A 17,941-nucleotide genomic window follows, 5' to 3' on the forward strand; every position below is an offset into this window, starting at 1 on the left:
CGAAGCCACTCGTGCTCCTTCGAAAACAGGCGCATTCATGTCGGCAACAAGTTGCGACAAAGCCTCGTCAGACGCTTCGCTCTCTGCGCATTCGGCGGCTGCCTGCGGCGGCTGAACTTCGGCGACTGCCTGCACGGCTCGTCTCCACGCTCTTCAAAAACACAGAGGCAGGCCCCGGTGATCGCAACGGAGTCCTCCTCTCTCCCCTCTCTCGGACTCAACGTGCCCGAGGCTATGAACAGCTTACGAACTCTGGAAAGAGTGTAGTGCGTGTTCCCACGTGTTGCGTTTGACCGTTATCGCTGTTGGGTATAAATAGAGCTGCCTAAGCGTTGTAAACCATTCCTGTTAGAGCAGCGAATCGATGTTGTCGCTCTGCTCGAGTCCTGTATTGTAACCTCGCCCGTCGGGGCATTGTTCTTTGGCTTCGGCTCACCTCTCGCTATGAAGTAAACAGTTACGTTAGCCTACGGCTTCTGGACTTCTTCACGGCTGCAACAGCGGCTGGCCGCTCGCATCATACACGCTACCACTCGTATGTCGGAGGCCACGGAGCTCGGATCGGGTGCCCCCGCCCGGTCGCAACAGCGCACATAGACCCAGAGAGCCGCCTTCATCTGGCTCGTCGTTCCAAAGAGGCCGCAGCGCTTGTGACATTGGATGTGGCCAAAGCTTATGATTGCGTGGAACATGGCATACTTTTAGAAAAGATGCATCGATTATGTTTCCCGGAATATATTACTTCGTGGGTTAGGATGTTTTTAACCGGTCGCAAACTCTTTATTGCTCAGAGCGGCGTTACCTGCTCACATTACAATCAAACGCGAGGCTTACCTCAAGGATCCGTTCTTTCTCCGGTTTTATTTAATGTCTTACTCAGCGAGGTTCCCGTTATTGCGGGCGTACAGTCGTACTTGTATGCTGACGATCTGGCGTTTTTTAGCTCTTCAAGCAATGTACATGTCTTGTTTCAGTCACTGCAGCTTTATATGTCGACCTTAGAGTCATGGCTGGATGGCCTCTACCTATCCTTAAATGTCAACAAGTGTGCACTCTTGGCATTCCCAGTGAAAGACCCAATTTCGATTGATCTGACATACAGACAGAAATCAATACCGCACGTTACCTCTCTGAAATATCTAGGAGTGTTGTATGAGAGCACTCTGAATTGGCGTCCTCACATTGACTTCATTGCGGTGAAAGGGGGGAGAGCGGTTTCCGTGTTGAAGAGATATTGTAATAACAAATCGGGTATGCGCAGAGACGTCCTCCTTATGCTCTATCGCATGTACGTGCGCCCTATTCTGGAATTCGGCTGTATCCTTTTTTTCTAGTTATCCGTTCTACAAGCTCCGACCATTGATTACATTAGAAAGGCAAGCTTTGCGATTGTGTTTGGGATTGCCAAGGTACGTCCCCATTCGGGTATTGTACTGGGAGGCTCGAATCCTTCCTCTGATATCTCGTTTCAAGGTGTTGACAGTAGAAGCATACCTTCGTGCAATGGAATTGCCTATATCACGATCACAAATGGTTTTTGTACACTCCCCAGCGTCCTTTTTTGCCCAATCATGGCCCATGTACAAGCGTCCACAGGTAGTGTTCGTCCAGTCCTTGCTCGCCCCTTTAAATATCAACATATTATCTGTACCTACGTTTGACTATCGCACTGCGCTGGTGGACATTGACTTCGTCAACATTTTTCCCTCCAATGCCAAATGCTTGCCGGAGAGAACGATATCTGGCCTTTCAGAAAATTACCTAGAAGAGTTCCCGACACATGTGGTTATAGCCACAGATGCTTCTGTTCGAGACAAAAAAGCTGGTGTAGGTATCTCTTCACCTGCGCTTGACTGGGCATTTCCTCTTCGTCTTCCGAATTTCACGTCAATATATTTGGCAGAATTTTTGGGAATCGCGCTCACTCTTCGAAAGCTCAGCGAAGAGCATTACCAGGTGATCATTGTGACGGATTCTTTTTCGGTTTGCTCCGCTTTATCTTCACCAACCGTTTCTCCACTTCGCCGATCGCTGTCGATGCTTATACCAGTACATGTCAGGGAAATCCGGCTGGTCTGGGTCCCAGGGCACAGAGGAGTTGTACTTAACGAAACTGCTGATTACCTGGCAGGAGTAGCACTGAATGGTCCTCTCGTTGATACTGTGCCCCCGATAGCCTATATTGTTGGAACTAGGTTTCGAAGGTACAGTTCACTGGACAGCTTCCCACCAGACAGCATCGCTGGCTGCCCAGACATTGAGCATCTCCGGTACTCTTGGAAGTGTGACTTTGCGCAGTCTCGGCTGTGCGAGGTCACACTGACTTGCTTGCGATGTCGAACACCTAATTTGAATTTTTATCTGCACCGTGCACGCATAGCGCCATCGGCCACCTGCAGCTTCTGTCAAGAGGAGGAAACACTTGACCACTTCCTGTTGTCTTGCCGGCGGTTCTCTTCCCTCCGAAATCGTTACCTGGAGGCTCCCCTCCGGCGCCTGGGTCTCGCCTTGTCGGTGCCTAATTTATTGTCATTTGGGGCAGTCGGGCTTGGTCGGTGCAACGGGGATGTTTTTCGCGCTCTTCACTCATTTATTGCCGAAACAGGTCGCTTGCCTTGTTAATCAATAGCTTCAACCCATTTTTAATCGTTTATTGAAATACCTGTTGGTACAGTAGTATTGAATTTCTTTTGGTTCCAAAATTGTTAGCATCACTGTACCCTATTTTTCCTTCGTTTGAAACTAATTACTAAGCTTCTTTAGCAGTGAAATCACAATAAGACTTGGCCAATCCCCCAGAGTGGGTACGCGCCATTCTCGTTCCGGATCCAACCAACCAACCAAGGGCTGCGTGAGTTTTGGCTACCGTTATCCTCCTCGGCCGGCGCATCTTCCCGATCTGAACCCGGTCGAAGAGCGGCTCATCGCGCCTCGACTCCCCTTCATGAGCATCAGGCGGCTGACTCGAGGCAACGGGCCGTTTGGAATCAAGGGACAGGCGGTGAACGTGCCCATCGACGTATCGAAGGTTGTGCGGTGCCTTCCTCGCATGGTACCCGAGGACGTTGCGTTCGACGTTCGCATTTCTGCATCCTCACAATCCCCCTCGGGGAGGTGCGGTTTCTTTTTTTGTGCAGGAAACAGCGGTATTCTGCTCCGCGGTAGTAGACAAAGTAGGGCACTTTTGTACCCGCAAATGCTATAATCACTGAGTTCGTCATCCGCATTCTTCTGGCGTGCAACGCTGTGGGGTTCCTCGAGTAGATTAGGCTTCTCGCTATGTCTTCTGCCGAGTCGTAGCTTGGTACGTTATGGATGACTCCTTTCACTGAATCCTCGGGTGACGTGGTATAAGCCACAGCAGCGTACTGTGCTTCTCCTTTTCTTTTCTCCTTTTTTAATAACCACCACATTAAGGCGCGTAAACACAGCGACTCGACTGCAATGTGCTCTCGTAATTACTAGCGAAGAAATGTGTTCGTATTAACATCGCGGGATTAATCCCGCAATGTTTACTAATCCATCCATTGTCCCTCCAAAGGATCGAGGTCCACAAGCATACCTTTCGTGAACCTACTGCAACCCCAGTAGACACTTGTGTGATGAATCTTACTTTGGATTCGGATACGAGGCCCCGGGGGGCCTCCCAAAAATTTGCCACAGCCGACGGTATCACACGTCGCCCAGGCGGGACATCAGGTACAATTTCTCAATTATCATTTACACATCTTGATACATCGTATATTATTAGAAATCCATCTTCAAAAGCCGATGGTGTGATAACAGTAGGAGGAAGACACTCAGGACGTCACCCGCAATGAGATACCAAACTGCTCATGTAGAAGTTCGAAATAAGTAAATGTGTACCAACGGAACGCAGTAAATAGTACAAATGTCTATTTGTTTTGAAAGAAAAGCACCCTGCGCACACTTTTCTTTACTTAAAATTTGTTTTCCTTGTATATACTGTAGAAAAATAGTTTTACCCGCCGCGGTGGCTCAGTGGCTAAGGCGTTGCGCTGCTAAGCACGAGGTCGCGGGTTCGATTCCCGGCCGCGGCGGCCGCTTTTCTGATGGAGGCGAAAAGCAAAAACGCCCGTGTGTACGAGATTTCGGCGCACGTTAAAGATCCCCAGGTGGTCAAAATTAATCCGGAGCCCTCCACTACGGCGCGCCTCATCGCCTGCGTTGCGTCGGCGCGTTAAACCCTACAATCAATCAATCAATAGAAAAATAGTTTTGTTTACTGACAATAAAAATTGGTTTCAAAGCAGCGACATCGTTATTTCTTCCTCATTCCTTGGTCCGTCGAGTTTTCTGCCTTCCTGCTGCTTTGATTCCGTCCCTTAATAAGCATTCCGTTATTCGGGTGGTTAACCTCGAGTCGAGTGATCGGCTCAGCTCTTTTATTTCCCTCTTAATTTTTCCTAGGATGTCCACTACGCAAGTTTGTTCCTCAACGTGTGATGTGCTTCATATCCTTCAATATTACACCTATCGCCCTCGTACCCCTGGCCCTTTGAGCGCACTAATGTTTCCAAAGTTTACGCCGCAAGTACGCATTGGCTGTATGCTATTCTTTTAGTGACGGAAGTGGAATAATCTACATTATTAGGAAGGGCTACCGCAACATCACTTTGTCTCATAGTGAAGTCAATGCACTGCCACCTCACTTTTATTGGGTACTACCTAAGAGTAGTGTGATAGGTAGCTCGCTTCACTTTAAACCCTCAAAAAAACACCTCGGCACGCGCGCGCGCGCGCACGAAAGCCCACACACACACTCAGGACGCGGGTTCAATTCCCGGCCGCGGCGGCCGCTTTTATGATGGAGGCGAAAAGCAAAAACGCCCTTGTGTACGAGATTTCGGCGCACGTTAAAGATCCCCAGGTGGTCAAAATTAATCCGGAGCCGTCCACTACGGCGCGCCTCATCGCCTGCGTTGCGTCGGCGCGTGGAACCCTACTATCAATCAATCAATCAATCAATCAATCAATCAATCAATCAATCAATCAATCACACACACACACATGCGCGCGCACACACACGCACACACACACAATGCATGCAAAACAAACACAGACGTTCTGGCGGACAGCAATTTTGGGACTATAATAAAGAGTGGTTTCGTGATCTCCCCCGGCGATGCTACTAACAAGCGACGCTGAAATAATGGGAATGTTAATGTAGCTGTAATAGAAACATTCACAACAGCAATTAACGATCCCCATGTTCTGTTGACCTCAATTTAAAAGGGTGAACTAGATAAAAATGGCAGCCTAAAAAATGTGGCGGTTACACCTCAATATGGACGTCGCTATACCCCATTGGGCTGACTTAATTGAAAATCTTATTCAATCTACGAAGCACTCAACTTTGCTAGTCTTCTTTTTGAGCCAGAGCGCTTTTAGAAGCGAGTCAGCACGCCGTTCTTGACCTTATCTTCGCTGTACTCAGCGATACGCCAAACCACCACTCGAGTACTGCGCTGACAAACATGATGACGCCCGCACGGAAGACGTGAACCGTCCTTTGCGTTCATGAGCGATACTTCATAGAAAGTTTCCTACCAAGAATAACCATGAGACTTGTTTGCTTTGCTTGGGCCTTGCTAGGAACAGCCGCCGCTATCAGGCGGCCACTGGAGCTCTGCAGTAAGCACACTCCCTTGTAGTGTTACAGTGACCTCAAAACACGATCCTGCTTCTGTGTTTCCGCACCAGCTCCGGATTTGCCACACCAAAGGTTCCACGTGGGCATCCTGCTGCTCTGCATAAGAGGGGCTGCATCGGACGCGGTAAGTTTCGAAACGAGAGTCGTTTCCGCAAGACACGATTCCACGGAGTGCGCCCCTGCTTAGAATAACTAATTGTCCCTCCTGTGTACAAATATGCCATTTGTTTCCAGGGGGATTGACGCATGCCCTTTATCCATTTTTTTTTTTTTGTTTTGATGGGATCCATCTCTTTATATAATACTACTGCACCTTTGCCCATCCTCGGTGTAACTGCAACGTTCTTTAGTCAACCCTGCTCTCTAAATTTAGCATTGTTATCTCGAACATAAATTCAACTGTTAATGTGCTGACTCGTCAAACTGGCACTTGATAATGTTATGCTGGACATGACTGAACTAAGTGAACACCATCCGAAGGACCTGCCAATATTCTGCGCCCGGTTCACAAAGCACGTGAGATATCGTAAAGGCAGTTTGTGAGTAGCCGACGCACGTCTCGTGTTGATAACACCCCCCCCCCCCCCTCCCCCGCGAAAAGCGAGATGATAGCCAAGGTAACCGCTGATGAGAAACTGTTCCCACAATATCTCAAGGTGCCGGCTGATCAGAAACTTGTCCCACGATATCTCAGGTGCGAACAGCTTTGCCAATCTGGGCCTGGATCACTCCCGCCTTGTAGCGGCTTCCTGTCTTATGAAGCGAAACACAAAACCAAGTGTGCAGCGGCGCTTCTTATAGTGGAAGGGGCTCGTACACAACGTTTTTCTTTTTCATAGCGGAGCTGTCATAAGCTGACTCCCCCCGGTGTTTCTTTAGGGGCGAAGCCGTTTAGGAACTGGGGCTGTTGGCGTCTCCTGTCGTCGTCGTCGTAATCGTCGTCTCATGTAGCCACGGTACTAAAACACCCTGAAACTTATTTACGCCTCGCGCTATATAGAACGTAACTCGTACTAAAAAAGCACCAGGACACTCGATTACGCCTCGCGCTGGAGCGCTTGCTAACGCGTACTAAAAAAAAATTGGCTGGCGGTTACGATACTCCCTAATGCGATATTTGGGAGCAGCAGAAGTGCGCTGAGGCAGCACTCACTCATGGGTTCTCTTTACAAGATGTCAATCCAAGATGTCAATAAATAGACTTTTTCCCGAGATGTCAATAAATAGGCTTACTCTCTCTCTCTCTCTCTCTGATATTCTTGCTAGACTCGCATTCCGGAAGACCTGGGTTCGATTCCCATCCAGGCCCTAATTTTCCTAACTTTCCTTTCCATTCAATTACTTTACTTCAGCTCACGTTGAGAGCATTTAAAAAGCTGTTTCGCGGCTACCTGCAGACGCCGGACGGTACATTTCGTTTATTTGCATTAAACAGGGAGACGTAATTATATGATCGTAGCCATAAAATTACTGGATGCCAAACATGATAGAAATAAAAACTGATCCCGGGAGAAACAGCAGGATAGATATATATAGAGGGAATGTGTGCGTGTATGAGATAAAGAGGAAAGTTTTGTTTATCCGCTAAGAGTTTGTGGAGCTCCTTCTTGGGCCATCTTGTAGTTCTTATTCCCCTCGGTCCACGCAGGGGTCCTTGGCCTCACTGGCGATGACCGCAGAGTGCCGGCTGAGGGCCTCAAAGGTGACGCTTATGGATACGGCTGGGTTGGGAGAGAGCCTTATTACCACAGTGTCGGGGGGGAGGAGCTGCGTTACGCGTAGCGGCTGGGCGACCTTTTATTCTGGGGAGGATGTGTTGGGCTCGAAAAAAAAAAAAATGCTGGACCTTGCAGAATGAGAAAGTGGATTTGCTGCCCAAGCGGTGGGGAAGGTTTGTGAATAGGGCTAAGCTGTCTCTGTCTTGATACTTGATGAGAAGTGTGCTGTTGCGTGTCCTGTTTGTGACATGTTCAATGAAGGCATGCTATTCCTCATACATTGCAGTTGGTGCAAGAGCTAGATCGACTGAAGACTGACGTGCTACACTGTCCTGACGACTTCTGTCTTGTCAAGAAATTGTGTCGTAGAGGAAAGTTGGTGAGATTAAGTGTTTCTTGCGTTACCGCTGCTGATACGGTTTATTTTAGCTATAAAAGTGCGGGTAAGGCGCCAAGTAAGTTCTTGAATCAGAGGCCTATACAAAAAATAATGAGCCCGTCCACTTTGTGAAGGTGGATGACTAGAGAAGCTGTTTAGCGCACAACGCCGAGGTGACGCACAATTTTGAACACCCGTACGAACACATTTATTGTGATCTAATTGATTGCTACAAGTGAATGAAACTACGCGCAATAATAGACTCCTTTTAGAGGCAACTTGCCAGATAATTTTTGGTGGCAAGGTTTTTATAAAACGGGAGTTACATCCGTTTCACCAAGAGTTACAGCCAATGGTTACAGTTAGTATGAATGGTAAGAAGCTAACAAATTTTGTCAAATTTTATGAAGCACAGACGATTTATACGCACATGCTTAAGTGCGCTATGATATAAGTCCGCATCTACCTTATAATACAGTTACGGTAGACTCGCGATAATTAAAACTCGAAGGGACCCCAGGATTCTGTTTGAATTATCAGAAGCTCGTAAAACTATGACTGAGGGCAACATACCAAATTGTGTTCTAATGAAGCATTCACACATTTAATAATACAGCGCACACACACAATACTGAAGTGCTATTCACACTTTGGAAAAAACAACAAAATGATTGATTGATTGATTGATTGATTGATTGATTGATTGATTGATTGATTGATTGATTGATTGATTGATTGATTGATTGATTGATTGATTGAGTGATTGTAGGGTGTAACGCGCCGACGCAACGCAGGCAATGAGGCGCACAGTAGTGGAGGGCTCCGGATTAATTTTGACCACCTGGGGATCTTTAACGGGCGCCGAAATCTCGTGCAAAAAACAAAAAAAAAAAAAAACAAATGGATGACTACTTTCTTTGTGTATCATCGAAAGTTCAAAACAAAGTTTACCATGGAACCAAGTGCAGCCAGTTCCTTGCTTTGACACGCGTATTTAGGTAATCTGCTTTCTTTGTGACTATTAGTGATACAGGATGCAAATATGCAGTTAGAAGCGGCAAATTCACGAGATATTTTCCGGCAAGGACAGGCAAAAAGTACGGATTAACCGAACTTACGCAGTAGGGCAGTTTGAATTAAGCGGCTAGCTTAAAGTACATCGAAAACAGAGGGACAAACAATTTCGAAATTTGTTTGAAATAACCGAAAGTTTGAATCATCCGAATGTAAATTATCGCGAGTATACGGTAATATTAATACTTCCGCCCGTATAAATAAGCAAAAAAAAATCAATATCGATCAAGCCAGTCCACAGCTGAAGAATTTTTACGCCGTTTTCTCATGTACTCATCCTTCGTCCATATACCCTCCGATTTACTCCTCCGTACAAAAAAGAAACGGTTTGTGTTATTTGCAGCCATTCTGGTAAATTTGCTTACTTTCATACACATATTTTACGGCGGACCAGGTGCCTAAAGACCTGAGATCTATAAATAAAATTAGGCCTATAAAACGGAAACGGAGTGGGACCCACCGTATCCTGATTTAGGTATAAAAACAACCAGGAAAAGCATTTGACAAAATTAACGCTGCATGTTTTTATGGACCCTTAAGTTTTAGATACGTGTAATTAACCGACGCAGCCCCCCTTTTCTTTAATGCGATTTTTGGTGTACGCTTAAAAAAAAGAATTGTTTCGCAGTAAAAAATATCTCATGAATAAAAAAAAAAGAAATGCCCACTGGGGTAACTTTAAGCTGTTCAGTTTCTTGACCTCAAGATGCTTACTTTCAGGTGAACCTTAACTGCCCTCATGTGGCATGGGGGGCATGACAGTGGATTTACCTCGTGAAACCTGACAGCGAGAGAGAGAGAAAAACTTTATTGTACAAGGCAGTTAAGAGGGCGGGGTGGCCGGTGGCATGAGCCTGGCGGCGACAGCGGTGGCTCGAGTTCACCAGGGAGATTTGGATCCCCGGATCCGAGCTACCCAGCGACCCCTCCCACTGCTCGTCACACGCTATGGAGGGGAAGGGATCATTAGGACATGCCCACATGGAGTGCGACACGGTGGCCAGAGCACCGCACGAAGGGCAGTTGGGGGAGGGAAATAGTGAGGGGTGAATATGGTCCAGCACTGCACGACATGGAAGAGTGTCGGTCTGCAAGAGCCGCCACGTGCGTTCCTGGGAGTTATTAAGACTGACATGAGCGGGCGGAAACGCGCGGCGGGAGAGACGGTAGTGTAAGACCAAGTCGTGATAGCTGAGGAGGCTATCTCGAGCCGATCTGGCACCGTGGGAGGGGACAAGGCTGGGGCCCGCTCGGATAGTGAGTTCTCGAGCAGTAGCGTGGGCCGCCTCGTTACCCCCCACACCGGTGTGGGCTGGGGTCCAGATCAGTTCTATGGGGGTGGTGGGTGGATTTTTGGAGAGAATTTGGAGGGCCTGCGGGGTTATTAGACCCCGGCCGAAATTTTGGACGGCCGTCTTCGAATCAGAGATTACGATTGCGGGGGCTGGCCGTTGAGTTAAGGCTAGTGCAATTGCCGTCTCTTCCGCCGTCGCGGGACAGGTGGTACGGGCGGAGAGGAAGGTGACAGGGGGGGGGGCATTTGGTCGGTCGACTACTGCCACTGCGTATGCGGCGTGGTGTCGATAGTCCGCCGCGTCGACATAAAGTATGCCTGGATTTATTGGAAAGCGCCGGCACAGCTCTCGTGCTCTATGCTCCGTGCGACCCTTGTGATGAATGGGGTGCATATTGCGCGGTATGGGGCGGACTCTAAGACACGCGTGCGTATCACGCGGAATGGGGAGTCTCTTATCAGTAATTAGAGGGGCGTGCAGCTTCAGACGATCTAGTATGTGCCTTCCGGTGGAGGTGGCCGAAAGCCTCCGCAGTTGATTAATATGATGTGCTTCCACGAGTTCCTCCGCGGTATTATAAACCCCCAGACGTTCGAGTCGAGCAGTGGATGCGTGCATGGGCACTTGTAACGCCGCCTTATAAGCTTTTCTAATTAGGCAATCAATTTTCTGCAGTTCGGTTTTTGTTACATAAAGATAGGGGAGTGAGTAGGTGATGCGGCTTATCACGAAAGCTTGTACCAGCTGGAGTCTTTCTGTCTCCTTAAGTCCTTTGTTACGGGTGGTTATTCGTCGAATTAGGCCGATAGTTTGGTTTACATGCGATGTAATTTGCGATATAAATTGAGTGTTTGATCTGTTACGCTGTATGGAAAGACCAAGAATTTTAACGCTTTCTACTGTTGGAACGGTGTTGGTCCCAATCTGAATTTTTATGACAGCGAGAAGGATACAGTAGCAGGTCCTCTGAATCTGCCGCTTCTACAATCAGCCGAGCATATATTCATTGTGGAAGAATGGTATAATTCCACAATTGAGATGGTGCCCCCAAGCCCTGCTCTTCATACTTGTAGCTTGCGGTTATTGATTAATACATCCCTTCGCCCAACTTTAAAAAAAAAAAAAAAAGATGCTAGTACGACTTCGAACCTTCACACGCGAAAAAAATTTAGAATTACATTTTACTCTCCTCAGCCGGATTATGCTAGTAATTGGCATGTATGTAGTGCGGCAATAAATGTTCTCACCAAGCATCACCGAGTATACTTTCCTTGCACCTATAATGTGCTGTACCGATTTCGATGTCGAAGCATTGCTTCTAAATATCTCCAGGGAATAATGCGTTGCGGGGGAGTACTGATATAAGGGTCTTATTTCCCCTGCCCAGGAACCACAACTGGCACAGTACCTGACGGTGAGCTCAATTTTACTTCTGAAATGCACGCAGATAGGTTTGTTAGCGTTTCCTCGATTCAGAGGTCCGCAAGGCAGGTAGAAAGACAGGATAGCTGAGGCAATGACATCCCAGATCCTCCCCGCACGTTTCTCTCCAGGGTCGTCTCGGATGTCATGGCTGAGGGCATGGACGTGCTTTCCGCGAATTTTAAACAGGCAATCGATAATTTAAGACGGGCGGCCATACATATTCCTGAAGAACCTTAATGCAGAGCCTAAGTCTACGTAGCAAAACGAAAACAGAAAACGGACCAGTAGAAGAAGAAGGCGACAAGACGACATCGCCGAGTCGCCTCTTCTTAAATGCCGCGTGTTTTTGTGACTTAAAACGTGCACGCTTTATAGAAACTTACCCAGATTTATTTTTGTAAGATACGATTACAATGATGTGTACCTAAAGATAAAACATCAGCACTTTAACTTAACTGCGAGAATTTCTTGTTCAAACAGCAATAGAAGGCAAGTTAGATATGCGTGGCATCCAGATTTAAATGTCAGTTTAGAGGAGCAGCATGTCGTGTAAACAGAAATGGTCAAACTATTTGTTTTTTAGCGCCAGCTGTTGCGATGACACGCGACGATGCTTACCCCACGATGTGCGATGAGTGTGCCGCCATGATTGCAGAATATTGCGGCATTTCGCTCTTCTTACTTTCGGGTGCATGAAGACTAAACGTCACTATGACTAATATTATCGGGCACCTAAAGATGCTTACAATTAAAGCATTCGCCGCGGCAAACATAACTGCGTGTGTGTCTGACAACGTCATTCATAAAGTCAACGATTACGTCATAGGCGACGTGACAGTTGTCACAGGTGTGAAAGGGTCGATGTGTTCGAAGGCATTTTAACACGAAAGTGTTTTATGCCGGGTACACAAAGCTCACCGACATCATATCCGTCACGGAAATGATATCAACAGAAAAAGGTCAATTGGCGCGGCGGCGCGAGGTTTCGAGCCCCCGATCACTTTGGCCGCAACAGGAGGTGTGAAACGCTCTACCGACTGAGCCGTGAAGTCATGTTTGGATAGCTGTACGAACGCGCCTTATGTCCTTCCCTCGGACTTGTCCATTCAGATGGTGCTGCCGTCTAGGAGAGGTGAAGCAAAATACAGTCAAATCTCGGTACAACGAACACCACATTAACGAACTTTTCACATTAACGGGCATTTAAGAAATCCCACGCCGACTTCTTATAGTTTTAATGTAAAACTATTTCATTACCACGTACTTCAGGATAGTGAACTTTTCAAAATAACGATCGTTTTATTTAGTTCCGTACCATGTTAACAACGCCTCAGTACAACGAACTCATAGTTTCAAAGCCGGCGATTCTATAGATTTACGTTAAACAGTCGCGACAACCGGAGCCGTATGCTAGATCCGACACGGCAAAGCGCAGCGCAGAAGGGGACGTCTCGCAACTTGCTACGGGGAATGCGCGAGCCGATGCGAGAGAGAGAGAGAGAGAAAAGGAAGGTGAGGAGACAAAAAATGAAGCATGGGTGGCCTCCTCGGTCCATGCAGAAAGCTGCGGCCGCGATATTCGCGCCTTATGCCAAGTTTTTCTACATTCCGCCGCTGCTCGGGTGGCTTGCTGGATCTTCACGGACATCAGCGGAGCTGACAACAGAGGACATTCTCCAGAGCGTGAGCGTTCAGGATGAAGGCAGCGAGGACGGCATGAACGACGATGCCTCTGAGGGTGTCGCGGCAGCACTCGAAGACCGCAACGAGCGCTTGACGACTGCGGATGTGCGGGACAGCATACGAAAACTCCGCACATTTCCGGGGAAAACCCGCACGGCCACTAAGTCAGTCCACAGGAATATGGAAGAGTTGGAGTCCTTCGTGCTAGGAAGCTCGTGGTGCCCGCACCAGAAGAAAATTTCCAACTACTTGAAATAAACGTGCATTGTTTAATGATCACTTGTGCATTTTTTTTGTGAAAAATGACTTCAAGGATGCACTGCTGTACAGGTAGGTCATTTTAGGCCTTAAAATATTATTTTTTGTCTTAACTATTGAGATTTTCGCTACAACGACCTTTCAGAATAACGAGCAATTTTCCGCGGTCCCCTGATTTTCGTTATATTGAGATTTCACTGTAGTGCGTCATGACGCTAATGAGTGCCGATAGTTGGCGCCTCGATAGGGCAGCGTACAGCGGAAGGTGCTGTGTTTATCCGTCCGCCGCCTATGCGGAACGCCGCTCAGCCTTTTGAACGCGGCCGCCGCATTCCACAAGCTGAGCTCGTCGCAGCGCAAGCGTCTGGCGTACACGCCAGGGAACAGCTAGGACCGATGTGGTCGCAGGTTTGCCTAAGCGACCCGCCAGCAGGACGTCGCTCGCCAAGCACACCCACAAGACTGCTGCCGACCCGCAAATCATGCTCCTTTCGCTGTAGCGTACTGTTTAAACTTCACCAAACAACCCGTTCGGTTTCGTTCGCACGGTTTGCGAGCGCCTGGGGTTTCAATCGGATTTACGCAATGCTCCGGCGCGTGTAATCCAGTGTCTAATGTTGATGCGTCCAACGGTGTCATACCAACGAAGTATAAATAGCGATGTGCAAGTTCATATCGATAGAGAATAAACATTCAAATGCTCCTGTGAAAGCACATTTCACTTTCGTGTTTTACCGATTCCTATGAAAGAAGGATCAACCCCATTTTTGGCTTTTCTCGGGGAACACGCGCTTGCGGATAGCGAGACTCCTTTTCTGGTTGATTTGCCCACTCGGTTGCTTTTGCCCAACAAAACACTCGTCCTTTTGCATATAGGGCTGTGTCGATTACAGCTAGCGCGGCAAAAATTAATTCACCGACACATATGACCTGTGACTCTTTGGGTCAGGATGTCTCGTACACGAACTCCGGGTTCACCTGGGGCTTCTCTCGCGAATTCGAGAGCGATTGCTTGGCCTTTTTTTTTAAAGGGTCAACTAAGCAGGCATTTTATTCTCACATATCTACTAGGTGCCCACTTCGACGAAGCTGATTCTTTGACCGTAGGATAACCGGTGGTCTGTCACATATCACACCATGCGTGCGGTTAATTTCTGTATCTAGCATAAACGCAGGCAAGTGGAAACGATATAGGATAAGGTCTTGGTACTTCCTTTCCAGCGCCCATCTCTGCTTATATAAAAACAATACAGCGGACAACAGGAAAATGTTTAACTACGTGGTCGTCGATTTTTATACCTGGATCATTATGATTAATTTATTGCCTGATATATCTGTTGAACAAACGATTGATTGATTGATATTGATTGATTGATTGATTGATTGATTAATGGGGCATTTTGTTTATTGTTATTCTGAATGGCGCGCAGGATGACGATCTGATGCCGGAGATTGAACGGCTGGCCATATTCTGCCCTACGCCGTCTGCTTCTGCTCCGGGTCAAGACATCCCTTCAAATACTTGGGATGCGGTCGACATCATTCTTTACCTAATGAAATTTATCCTTTAATCAAGGTGTTTTAAAACACGCAGGCCAAAAAAGGCGAACATAAAATGAATTGAAAATGGTTTCCTGACCTTATCAAGCACGCAAGCGATTTAGAAGGGCGTTAGTACGACTTTATTGCGGATTTTTGTTAAGAAGGGACGTAGAAAAGCGGGTAAGAGACTTTGGAGTAAGGTAAATCTGTTGTTCTCCAGTTTAACCAACGAAATCATTTTTATAGCTGTAGTGAGATGACATACATTTTGTATGAGGTCTTGCCCGTAACACCTAGCTACACACGAAAATAGGCTGTTTAGCCGGAAAATGATATTCGCATAATTATAATATCGCTACACATGTCAAGAAAACATGGCAAGACTGACTGATGCAAAGGCAGGGTAAAAAAAAACTGCAATACTCCGGTTGGTTTTCAGATCACTAGTCATCCTGTAATCAAGTGGAAATGCAAATACGTACAAGACGTGGAGAACAGTTCCCAATTTTTTGGTAACGCCCAGCCTAAAGAGACGCACGCATCGTTGTTCCGAGCTGTGCACTACTGATTTGTTTCAGCTCTATAGTTTTAGCGCTTCCATCACCGGAAAACAACATGCTCCTGCTTGTTAAGCTACAGTAATTCGAAGTCGTGATGGGATACCAACTCTTAGTCATGCTATATAACCCTGAGTGCCACTAAGAGAGGGCGACAGCCTCCAGGAATATGATCAGAAATATCGACTGCTCGAAGAAATACTCTGTGCGTTTCGTTGGCATGCAGTAGGTGTCAGATATTATCATAATCATTATCATAAGAGTAATCATAACAGAGAAGCGCAGATTACGCGTGTACGACTCAATTCTATGCAGGAATTGGTTGTCGACTTGAAATATTTTGCAGCAGTTGAATGCGGTTAAACCAAATTTGTCGAGCGAGAGCTCGGTTTTCGCGCCGGCATTGCGTAGTAAATGAGCGCGGCAAGACAAAACAGACTTTGCTGGGCGCAGTCGCCGCTCTAGGTTACTCCTCATTACTGATGGCACGCGTCCTTACTCTTTCCTGTATAGAAACATCGACAGTTGGGCTAGTTGGCAATGGTTCTCGAACATGTTGCGCCTAATTTCTTGGCAGAAAAGGTCTGTGTCCCTTGCTTTGAGACTAATTCGTCAGATGTCGCTACTTGCATTCTGGCGGAAGGAATCCGCTGCGTGCGTGCGCATGTGCAATGGCGTCCCGGTACAACAGTAACGGAACACGGCAAGCTCAAGTTAATTTTCTTTTTTCAATTTTCATTCAAGACAATTCTCATTACAAATTTGTCTTGGGTGGCGTGGCTATAGGCAGAAATAACGCCTGAGAGTTTTAGCTGACCGTTTTCGACGGTCAGCTAAATTTTCGACTAGCGCAACCGGAGCCAATGCCGTTCGGGGCCATGCACGCCACGCATGCGCAATGGTTCTCCCGCTTGCTATCGGAGCGGAGCGGACCGTGAAAAACGGTCAGCTAAAATTCGCTAATAACTTTGGCACTGCTTGGCAGGTCGTTAGGCTGACGTTGGGGCTACCAAACGTTAAGCGTCGACATATAGGCCTAACAAGGGCGACTGGCCAAGCCTTGGTCATACTAACGGAGTGAAGGAAAATACGCAAAGGGAAATGACGCTGATGATGATTAGAGGAAGCGTAATTTTAGCACGCGCTGCTGTTAGCTTTCTATCTCAACCGATGCCTCACCTAGCGACACAGCAGTAACCAGCGGGCCTGGAAGCTCTGGGCGGCGCACAGTCGCGGTATTTAGCGGTGCTGCGGCCGCTTCTGTTCCCGTCGGCGCCGAAGAACACGGGGGACTGTTTTCGTGTCCATTCTTTGGCCCCGACGTTGAACTTTGGTAGCTATTCTCCCGACCAAATTCTTACTCCCTTGTGACGTTCGGACATGATACCGGCAGCCGAGGGCGTGCAGCGAAACCCGGAAGAGCCGACGCGCGTCCAACCGTGCGTTCGAGCAGTGACTGTCGTTAAAATTGCGCCCATCTTCCCGCGAGGGAACCCTGGTGTGATGCGACGCATCGGGGGGGGGGTCAATTGGCGTTTCCATTGGGTTGACTCTCTAAATCGGGTGAAACGTGTTGTGAACGCGTATGATGCATTCCATCACATGCGGGTGTTCTCATACGCGGGAAGATGGGCGTTATTTTACTTTTCATGAAGGGACCATCGCTTCCAACACGTCTTCATCGGAAGAATCAAGTCAAGCACGCAGTCGTCAAGCAAAGTGACGCGAAGCCGAACGAGAGCGAGCGCTGACTGAACCGCCGCAGCGCGATACCCGCTTTATATTCACAGCGCCTCAAGGAGAGGAGACAGCGGAGGAGAGTCGCGCATGCGCACGCTTGCGCGACGGGAGCGGAGCGAAGCGCGCGCACACAGCTGTTGTTTATGATAATGAGGCGGAGTGAGAGCGTTGCGCGCACAGCTGTCAGAGAGAAGACGGGAGGAGAGTCGCGCATGCGCAGCTGGCGTGCGGACGCCGGACAACGCCGACGCAGGAGGGACATGCTCAGAGCAAGAGATGCGTCGCATCTAAAAGACATCCCCGTGCTGACCCCCCCCCTGGCGCCCGGTGGAGGCGTCGCGTATGCGCGCGGAGTATGTAACCACTGGCGTACGCGGAGGGCGAAGGGGGGGGGGGGGGGATTTTTGGGACGGGGGGATTTTCAAGGCTGGGGCAACCACAAGGCATGTTTTTGTTTTGTTTGTTATCGCTATTTTTCAGATTATCTATTAATTTTGATTCTGTGTCATTACAGTTAAACCTGGATATAACGAAGTTGACAAAAATTCTCGTTTTTTGTTACATGCAGGTTTCGACTTGGCTCGCGTGAATGCAGA

At 47.8% G+C, this 17,941-nt stretch overlaps 1 protein-coding gene across 1 annotated transcript; it reads left to right on the forward strand.

The window, feature by feature from the left end:
• Positions 1–5,492: 5,492 nt before the first annotated feature.
• Positions 5,493–13,506, forward strand: LOC144174963 (uncharacterized). The gene is made up of 5 exons (XM_077703952.1): positions 5,493–5,655; positions 5,725–5,798; positions 7,679–7,771; positions 11,528–11,554; positions 13,126–13,506. The coding sequence occupies exons 1-5, from the start codon at positions 5,583–5,585 to the stop codon at positions 13,504–13,506; spliced, it is 648 nt and encodes a 215-aa protein (XP_077560078.1). The 5' UTR covers positions 5,493–5,582.
• The last annotated feature ends 4,435 nt before the right edge of the window (positions 13,507–17,941 follow it).

Source organism: Haemaphysalis longicornis, unplaced genomic scaffold, assembly GCF_048455015.1.
Source record: "Haemaphysalis longicornis isolate Haplotype H1 unplaced genomic scaffold, Haemaphysalis longicornis Haplotype H1 scaffold_1, whole genome shotgun sequence".
NCBI classification, from domain to species: domain Eukaryota; kingdom Metazoa; phylum Arthropoda; class Arachnida; order Ixodida; family Ixodidae; genus Haemaphysalis; species Haemaphysalis longicornis.